We start from the raw sequence: 10,000 nt of genomic DNA on the forward strand, positions 1-10,000 counted from the left end.
GACACACACACAAACACACATACTGTTTGGAATCATACTGCTAAAGTTGAACGAACACATTTAACAGCAACATGCAAGCATTCATTCTTGTATTCAAGAAACATGCAAGTATACACTCTTCTTTCGTCTTTCAATAGACATTTTCCGAAAAAGACTGTGAGTGTTTATGGAGTAGTTTTATTTCTGGATGGTGAGCCGAGATAAAAAAAAACCTAAAAAACTAAAAAACACACACACATGTTGATCGTATAATAGTGAACAATAATCATAAAGTGCATATTTTGTCAAAGTGTTGGTGTCGGAAATATGCACGAGGGAGCCCACATTCACTGCCAGCATGATAGTTTGACTGCTGATTGAAAAAGTTAACACATGATGGTAGTACTCATAAGTTTGGATGTGCAGGTTTTGGAAAGAACAGTGCGTCATATTTATTTGCAGAAAATGTGTATCGGGACTGTGAGGCTTTTCATCACTTGCCTGAACATTATTATCCCTTGGCATAATTAAGGTTCCTAAAGGTCGGCGGTCAATAAAACCCTCAGTAGATTTGTTTCCAAACATCGTCAACTGCAGTGTTGCTCTTAGGCCTAAGTTTTTTTTTCTCTCACTGGTCCACACTTTTTTTTCTGATTTGAAGCACTGTTGTGACCACTGGCTAATCAGCCTGCTGTCCGGTACATTTTGACATGTTGGAGGCCCTCTGATTGAAAAAATTTTGTGATAAATCTTGAAAAAGTTGGCCGCTAAGGTAAATCCACTTCCTCTCCACTGTATAGTTCTTGTCCATCAGACTGTTACTGAAACAAACAGTTCAGAATATCATTAGTGCGTATAGTCCTTAAGCCAAAACACTGCAGCTTTTTTCGTTCACCTCTCCATCTACTTATTTGTTTTGCTTTTGTACGTAGTACACTCACTCTCTTATCACACAGAGTTTCTCAAATAAAAAAAGAAACAAAACTAAAAACAGAGGAAACAAGCAAACAAACACCACCACAACCAAGAAGAAGAACAACCTAGCTGAAGACAAGCTGTTTTGCATAAACGCAAACATGTGCATAACTCAAAATGGTAATTAGACAGGTAATTAATCTAAATCAGGTAATTAATCATGTCTAAAAGTCAATTCCTAGAAGTGTGTAAATAGTCAAAGCTCTAACTAAAAATGTAAAATAAAAATGTATCACTAGAAAACACACACACACACACACACACACACACACACAAGCGCGCGCACACACACACACACACACACACACACACACACACACACACACACACACACAGATGATCTTGTATTTTCTGATAACATGTCCTAATTAAACCATTGAAGAATAGGTGTCTGAACTTACTCAGAGATGAAGAGTTGACCTTCTGTTGTTATTCCTCAAGAGATTAGTTCTGCTCATGCATGTCGCCTCGGGTTTTCCGTGTTCGGCCTGCATGCAGTTCCCCAAGCATCCGCTGTGTAAACGGATGTCTCTTTGTTACGTCTGTAGCTCCACTGGATATGAGGCTTCTTGTAAAGTTCTTCTGCAATTTGCTGTTCCAGCACTATCAGTCATCAATGTAGAATACTCCACCTGCAAAAGTGCCAATACCCCTAAAATTATGTGTCAAATAATTAACTTCTGATTCATAATGTAGATCTACACCCGATAGCCGAAATTGTGTGACTGGACAACTGATGTGTAAACCTGATGAAATATAATCTGTAGTTGGTATCACTCGATAATTGCTGCTTCCATATTCAGCTATGAATCTTTAAATTACAATTTAAAACGGATTTACCCCTCCCCTTCGCTTTTAAAAATCACATCAATCTGAGAGAGGAAACATAAAATCCCCTAACTTGTCATTTGCTTCTGGTCGTTAGATCTAAATTACAACTGAACTAGGTGCACAGACTGAGTTTGAGATCTACTTGAATGAGTGAGCTGCCATACCCACGCTACCCAATCTCTCTCTCTCTCTCTCTCTCTCTCTCTCTCTCTCTCTCTCTCTCTCTCTCTCTCTCTCTCTCTCTCTCTCTCTCTCTCTCTCTCTCTCTCTCTCTTTCAAATAACCTGCTGAAGGGTTGGGGATACATGTGTTTGGGATTATCTATTCGAAAATTCGCTCACCTTCACATGTGGACTCCGTTACGTCTTCAGCAGAACATGGTCAAAACCATGGGTCATATGTTTCGTGACGTTCAACAACAGGCTTTGAATGAGTTCATCGGCAGTAAACAAACAATTCTCTCATCTCTGCTCGTGGTTGAAACACAACCACAATCCCTGACAAAACAGATTTTCCAGTTTTCGAAAACTATCCGAAGACTTGATGCACTGGTCACACTGGCCGAATCAGCTATATATTATCTCTGGTGAATCCATGGTTTCCAACTCCATCACAAGGATGATACAATCTAAATTTATGTTTGCATCCTATTATCTGGAAGTTGCAAGAAGAATCAAGGAATAGGAAAGTTGGTGGTGAACAGACAGATCGACTGACGAACGCCGCTGACAACTTTTTAATTATGCCTGGTCACGGGGTCACATGCGCAGAAAACATGCGCAACCTGTCTGTCGTCTGCTGCAATCTCGGTTTCTGATAACTTCACTACTTCCGTTCGGTCTAGAGCAACGAAGAGAGTTTTACCTTGTAATAGTAGTAGTCCTGAGAGCGCACAGGCCCCGCCCACTTTGATCCCGACCCGATCGTGACGAGTGCCTGTGGTGCGGTGTGTGTGTGTGTGCGTGTGTGTGTGTGTGTGTGAGTGTGTGTGTGTGTGTGTGTGTGTGTGTGTGTGTGTGTGTGTTCATTTTGTGCACATGTGTTAGTGTTAGTATGTGTGTGTGTGTGTGCGCGTGCATGAGTCTGTACTCGTGTGTGTGTGTGTGTGTGTGTGTGTGTGTGTGTGTGTGTGTGTGTGTGTGTGTGTAAGAAAGAAAGAGAGAGAGGGAGAGAGAGTGCATGTGTATGTGTATGCATGAGTTTGTGTGTATGTTTGTGTGTATGAGTGTGTATGTGTGTTTGTTTGTAAAGGTGTGTGTGTCCGTCTGTCTATGTGCGTATTTGTTTGTTTGTTTGCTTAACGCCCAGCCGACCACGAAGGGCCATAATTATCAGGGCGGTGCTGCTTTGAGATATAACGTGCGCCACACACAAGGCAGAAGTCACAGCACAGGCTTCATGTTTCACCCAGTCACATTATTCTGACACCGGACCAACCAGTCCTAGCATGCACTAACCCCATACAGGCATGAGACCAAGGGTAGGGCTGATTGTGACGAGAGAGGTGAAGGGACGGGGAATGTTTACAGTGCCGTGAGCCGGGCTGTGAGCAGTGCTCGCCAGTGTTTAGCTCAGGCACCGTCGCGCCAGACGCGCCTTAGTTCTATGCAGGAAAACGCAGCGCGCTATTCTGGCCATCTGGCCAACTGTCGTCCTCATCTCTAAGGCCGACTGATACCAAGAGGTGTAAGTTACATTCGCCTTCAGGCTCAGGCATTTTAAAACGCTCGACTCAAGACTACATAATGCCAGACGCCAGGCGGAGCAGCCACTAGATTGCCAATTTTAAAGTCTTAGGTATGACCCGGCCTGGGTTCTAACCCACGACCTCCCGATCACGGGGCGGACGCCTTACCACCAGGCCAACCGTGTATGTGCGTATAAGTGTGTGTTTTGTGTGTATGAGATTTGTGTGAGTCAATGTGTGTGTGTGTGTGTGTGTGTGTGTGTGTGTGTGTGTGTGTGTGTGTGTGTGTGTGTGTGTGTGTGTGTGTGAGTGTCTGTTTGTATAAGAGAGAAAGAGAGAGAGAGAGAGAGAGAGAGAGAGAGTGGGTGGGTGGGTGTGTGTTTGTGCGTGTGTGTATGTGTGTGTGTATGTGTGTTTGTTTGTAAAGGTGTGTATGTCCGTCTGTCTATATGTGCGTATGGGGGTGTGTTTTGTGTGTATGAAGTGTGTGTGAGAGAGTGAGTGAGTGCGTGTGAGTGAGTGTGTATTTTTGTACGTGTGTGTTTGTGTGTGTGTGTGTGTGTGTGTGTGTGTTTGTGTGTGTGTGTGTGTGTGTGTGTGTTCGTGTGTGTGTGTGTTTGAGAGAGAGAGAGAGAGAGAGAGAGAGAGAGAGAGAGAGAGAGATAGAGAGAGAGAGAGAGGTTTGTCTTTCGCTGGGGTATGCAGTGCCTTGGCGTTGCACATCTACTTAATTTTGTAAGTGTGTCAGTTTACAAAGACAAATGTATAAGCACACTTTGTGGCTGGAACCCTGCCGTAGCACGTGCATTACTGGTTTTTGTCCTCGCATGTCTTGCATCGATTTCATAGGACTTTGAAAACTCCACCCTTTTTAAAGAAAACCTCACTTTTTACGCCTGTTTAGCATGACACGGTAACTGTGCCTGCCAAAACTGTTCCTAGCCCAAGACGCACTGCCCTTTTGTTAATTAGAAAAAGTCACGTTTCAATCAAATTGTCAAACCCTTGTTTTTTGGCGAATATTTTAAAGATTGTGAACATTTTAATGACCGGTCCTTAACCTTTTTTTTTATAGTATGAACAACACATAATCTAATGTCGCTTGTGCCTTACGTGTTCGGTTGTAATTGTCGTTTCTTTCATAAGGGAACATAACACGCGGAGACCCAATCAAACTCTCGTTCACTTCCTGTCAATATGTATTCATCGATCCATCCCCCAAAAAAACACTGCGTTGGGTGTTTCTTCAAGCAAGATTCGGGACAATTCATTTCTTCTGTATTTTCTCTCGCCGTGCTACCATTTAAAAGACTGAAACAAAAAGATGTTAGAGATATACACTCTGTGGTCATATATAAATCTAATAAGAAGGGCAAAACGGACAAACCTTGGTGTTTGGCAGGAATGCTTTCTGGAACTTGCCGACGTCAGTACAGTCCACGTTGGTTGTGTCCAGAGCCATGCGAGCGGCACAGTTCTTCAGGAACCGGTACGTGCCTGTCACACATATATGACACCCAAAGTCAAATCAGTTCAGTTGAGCAAGCAAAAACCTTACCATTTCATTTCTGCATAGTGAAGAAAAGATGAGAGAAAAAAATTCATTTTCCAAGAATTTGTTGCAGATCTTCTTTCATTAAGAAGATTCTACTCCTTTGCTGATGACATGTTACAATATCTAACTTAGACCGAAGGAAGGTTATAGAAACACAAAAATACCCAGCATGCATCCCTCCACAAATGGAGTATGACTGCCTGAATGGTGTGTGTAAAACGTAAAAGCACCCTTGTTAACAAATATTTGAAAAAAGCAAAAACCCGACTGCACGTGGGAGATGAAGCCTACGAATCAGCGCAAAAGTAGAAGAAGCAGACCAACGTTCGCTATTTGTCAGGACACTTCCCTTTCAAATGTCGTCATCGTCCCAACATGACCTGTCTTACCTCCATATACGTCAGCACTGCAGACGATGTGGTCATGTGCCCTCAGCAGATAGGTGGTGTTCAACAGAGCGGCGAGACCGGACGAAAAACAAAACGCTGCAAGGTAGACATAATTACCGATGTTATTTGAATTTCTCCCGCTTTTGACAGGGTGAAGTTGTTCTTTAAAATACTGCGTTCTGTTTGCGGTATCATTAAGTTACGGTTTAAATACATCCTGAAGGCAACTACGTTTTCACATCCATCCTAAGACATAATTATGGGGAAGGTGCAAAATAATGTCTGAGTCACTATCATCCTCACACGCCAGAGGAAGGTGTACGCCCGGCTGAATGCCTATCGCCTGCGCCACTGACATCCATCCTACACCCGATCGTCCCTCCGCTACCTCTAGCCCCTATTTGCAACCCCTATCTTTTAGCGTTCACCGATCCCTGGACCTGCGTACCTCGATCACTAAACCCGCCTCTAATAAATCTCCCCACCTTCCCCAGCCCCTTCCTCCCATCCCTAACCCCTACCTCCCCAATCCAGGGCCGGATCTGGGGGGGGGGGGGTTCCTGGGTTCCGGAAACCCCCCCCCCCCCCCCCCTGGCCATCCAATGTACCTCTCAGAGAAGAAAAAAAAGTGGACTTTTTAAGCTCTTCCCCCAACTCCCTCAGTTTATTTGGTCTTCCAAAACTATTTCAAATTATGAACAACATCAAGTCGACAACGGCCTGCCCTCCCCGTTATAAGTCCATCATCATAGTAATATTCAAAGTAAAGAGTCCTGTCAGACTTATTTACTAGGCATATATGTCTTTGGGATTATTCCACTGAACCACTATGGTAAATGAATATATGAAGTATTTTGTTACTGTTGAAAATGTGTAATTTTGATTCCCAATTGCAAGGAAAGACCAAAAAATGACCTCACAAATGCAAAATTTTCTCGGCTTCTGGGAGGCTTTGCCCCCCAGACCCCCCAGCGGGGCGTTGCCCCTGCACCCCACCGGGGCCCGGGCGGCCCCTGGACCCCTGCCTTCAGTTGGAACCCCCCACCCCCTCAAACGAACTTGGTCCGGCCCTGCAATCACCCCCTATACTCAGTCCAAAGATCTTGAAGGCTACGCTAAGATGTTGCACTGGAGCCGTTTTTGCGCGTTCGCTGCTAGCTGCGGTGCCACGCCCCTTGGCTTGTTGGGCTCTGCTGCCGCTGATAATATGGGGTAAAAAATCAAGGGTCTGCCAAACCCGGCAAACGCAGTAGGCAGCCCAGAGATCCCTAAGTACCTCTCCCAATTATAGTACTTTTCGGCAATATTTACAGTTTCAAATTGTTAGGATAGTTTCTTGGTGATTTTATAGAGGTGCATGGGTGCAACCTGGACAATTCCAAAAACCGGCAAAAGTTGGGGTCCAGCTTTTTTAGTATTTAAAATGCAAAAAAAACTCTCTCCTGGAACAAAAACATCGGCAGCCGATGAAACCAAAAACCGGCGGCCGGCAGAGTTGTACCCATGGAGGTGTTCTGGGGAAACTGAAAGGTAGCCTCGTCAGGGGACAACTATTCAAACCCATATCCTCATCACTTTGTTTCTCGATTGAGAATAATCATTTATAGATGACTATTTTTCATTTCCCTTGTTTGGGTGTATTTGTGTGTACTGTCCTCTCAGTGATTGAGGCTTCTCCGTATTGTTGTGTGTACTGATGGTACATGTAAATGTGGGGAGTGGTGTGGTTGTTTGTTCAACCCTTCTCATTATTTTGTCTGTGTACTGTATGTACAGGTTGACAGGGGGAGGGGGTGTGTTGGTTGTTTCATAAGGTGGTTTAGCAACGAAACAACTCATCCCTTTTTTGAAGATGAGGGTGGTCCGCCCGAGGGCAGACCGGAGTGTAGGTTTTAGACAAAAGTTTTGCCTATTGTTTTGCCTCATCACCCCAAGCATTTCGCTCGTCAGTGCTGTGACAGTCATGGAAAGTACATTCAAGCTACACATAGAGAGAAATATCCACATGCGGAAAGTGATGACCAGGATGGCAATATTGCTCAAAGACAAACTTGGAGACAACCGCCTCGCCTGTCCATTGACAGAAAACGCTTGTCCTCTCATGACCCTCCGTGTACGTCTGTACCTCAATATACGGCTGCACTTCACCCTCAAAGAGAGCTGCAGGTCTTTCGGGGAGATGTCGAAAAGGCAGAACAGAAAGGTGTTGAAAGTGTCACACCAGTGACACAAGAACACAAAAGCACATCAGTCACATATGGGGGACAGTAGATGTGGGATAGGTTTTTGTTTTGTTTTGTTTTGTTTTGTTTTCTAGGGGATGTATGTGTGTGTGTGTGTGTGTGTGTGTGTGTGTGTGTGTGTGTGTGTGTGTGTGTGTGTGTGTGTGTGTGTGTGAGAGTGTGTGTGTGTGTGTGTGTGTGTGGGTGTGTGTTTTGACATTGACGCCCTCAATACTGGTTTGTGACGTCTCTGTTGCTGTTAAAATTGACAATCTCTGTGACAATACTCTTGACTGCAACTGACTGAGACAAGTGAATTGTCATACAGGTCAGGAACAATGATAAAAACCTAACCCAGAACTTCAAAGCCAGACAATTTTAGTGAACTACACATTGTTCTAATTCAATCTAAAATCTAAAATTGTCTGACCAGTTTACTCTCCCTGTCTTTTTCTTGTGAGACAGTTCTACCTGTTTATGATATATATCATGTGTAAGTCACTGCGTGAATGGTGCCTCGAACGATCCAGCAAACATACTGATGTAAGTACATTTTGTTATCTTTGAAAGTGCATGTTTTGTAAGGAAATAGCGTCCACTTATATTGCAATAACCCTTCTCATTAACAGTCTTGACACTACGCCGCGTGTTTATGAATAATGCCATTTAAACAATCTAAATAAATAGTCAGCGCGCATAGCTCTCTGCCTGGCTCAGCCAACGATAAGGACACTTTTGCGATAAGAGCGGAGCGCCGCTACCGCGCGTTTCCGAAAGGGCTGTAAGAGGCGGTGCAACATCTTAGCGTAGCCTACAAGATCTTTGCTCAGTCCCTCCACAGCACCTCCTTACCCTCCCATCATACTCTCCCCAATCAGTCACCCCCTACTCCCTAACCGACCATCCTACCGTCCCATTGCTTCCCCTCCGTCTTTATCAGACTGGTGCAAGGGGATGGGACGGTTCATCTGAACCACCTTTCTCGTATCTGATAGCGAGATGGGAACATAGCGAACCTTCACATCCCGTTACCTCCCTCCATCTCTTAGAGACAGGTGCAGTGGGCAGCGAGGATGGAAGGGTTGACAGGTCCCCGTCTCTACTCCCTTTTACTAAAAATTCATACCCAACTTAAAATCCTTTCTCAAATTTTCCAGGTGACTTTAGGGCATATTGTTTGAAACAGAACCATAAGAGTGTCTATAAACAGAAACTCTTCAAAAGCTCCCTCGTTACGCAGGATGCACTAATGACTTTTGTCGCTTTACTTTTGTATTTCTTAATTTTCTCTAATCGATGGAATATCCAAAATAAAGTCAAAAATTAAGAATGTTACGTTCCCCCAACGTTGTGGCAACCCAGCGTATAAAACTAAAAATACTAGTCGTGGTCAACTAGTGTCAGTAGTGAACTCGACTCATTTCGTTTGACGATATTCAAAAATGCACCATCTTCGTGTGTGTGTGTGTGTGTGTGTGTGTGTGTGTGTGTGTGTGTGTGTGTGTGTGTGTGTGTGTGTGTGTGTTGTTGATGTGCATATCAGTGGTTGGAAATAGTGCGCCCTCGTATAATTGATTGAGGTACGTAGAGTTTTCCTTTCATGCTGTATTCCTAAGTCCCATGTACGTCATACTTCTTCAGAAACTAAAGGGTTTGTTGTTTCCCCGATGGTGTGTGTGTGTGTGTGTGTGTGTGTGTGTGTGTGTGTGTGTGTGTGTGTGTGTGTGTGTGTGCCGTATGTGTGTGTGTGTATGTAAGTGCGTGTGTGTGTGTGTGTGCGTCCATGTGTGTGTGTGTGTGTGTGTGTGTGTGAGTGTGTGTGTGTGTGTGTGTGTGTGATTGATTGTGTGTGACTCAGTAGTACATTGCATTGCGACTAGTTTCTTCTTTTTTTTTTCTGACTTCTTTCTTATTCTCTCTCTTTCTGTTTCGCCGGTTCTCTCTGTCTGTCTGTCTCTGTCTGTCTCTGTCTGTCTGTCTGTCTGTCTGTCTCTGTCTTTCTCTCTCTCCCTCTCCCTCTCTCTCTCTCTCTCTCTCTCTCTCTCGCGAGTGGTGTCCCTTGGCGTAAGAGACAAGTCGACGTGACAGGAGCTCTCTAAGTGTTATTTGCTTTACAACTCGTCAAGATGACCATTGTTGGACTACCAACACATGTGGAATCCATCCTAGCCACCCTTCTGTCGGACCACCTCGTTAAATCGTGGAAAGTTGCTGGTGAGGGAGAGGACACAGTGTTTGTCCTTCGACTGAGCGCCAGCCAACACTGACTGATGGACAAGAAGCCGCCATTACCGCACCAACCGGCCAGTGGCGAAAAAAGTCTGCAGCACAGATCCGCCGAGACAGGAGACGAGCAGAGTTA

The 10,000-nt window shown here is 44.5% G+C and overlaps 1 protein-coding gene and 1 long non-coding RNA gene across 3 annotated transcripts in view; both read right to left on the minus strand.

Annotated features, from left to right (window-relative positions):
* LOC138966212 (uncharacterized) overlaps positions 1-2,722 on the minus strand; it is a 3,428-nt gene extending 706 nt beyond the window's left edge. Inside the window, exons 1-3 of the long non-coding RNA XR_011455640.1 lie at positions 2,127-2,722; positions 1,356-1,586; positions 1-800 (exon numbers count right to left, since the gene is read on the minus strand). The exon at positions 1-800 is cut by the window's left edge and continues 706 nt beyond it. This is a non-coding gene — a long non-coding RNA (uncharacterized lncRNA). The remainder of the gene's footprint in view (positions 801-1,355; positions 1,587-2,126) is intronic.
* Positions 1-10,000, minus strand: part of LOC138966211 (putative cystathionine gamma-lyase 2) — a 48,882-nt gene that overhangs the window by 34,319 nt on the left and 4,563 nt on the right. For both annotated transcript variants that reach the window (XM_070338350.1, XM_070338351.1), the window contains exons 4-5: positions 5,417-5,512; positions 4,860-4,969 (exon numbers count right to left, since the gene is read on the minus strand). In XM_070338350.1, the coding sequence (XP_070194451.1) occupies positions 4,860-4,969; positions 5,417-5,512 (206 nt within the window). The remainder of the gene's footprint in view (positions 1-4,859; positions 4,970-5,416; positions 5,513-10,000) is intronic.

This window comes from Littorina saxatilis, linkage group LG5, assembly GCF_037325665.1.
Source record: "Littorina saxatilis isolate snail1 linkage group LG5, US_GU_Lsax_2.0, whole genome shotgun sequence".
NCBI lineage: Eukaryota > Metazoa > Mollusca > Gastropoda > Littorinimorpha > Littorinidae > Littorina > Littorina saxatilis.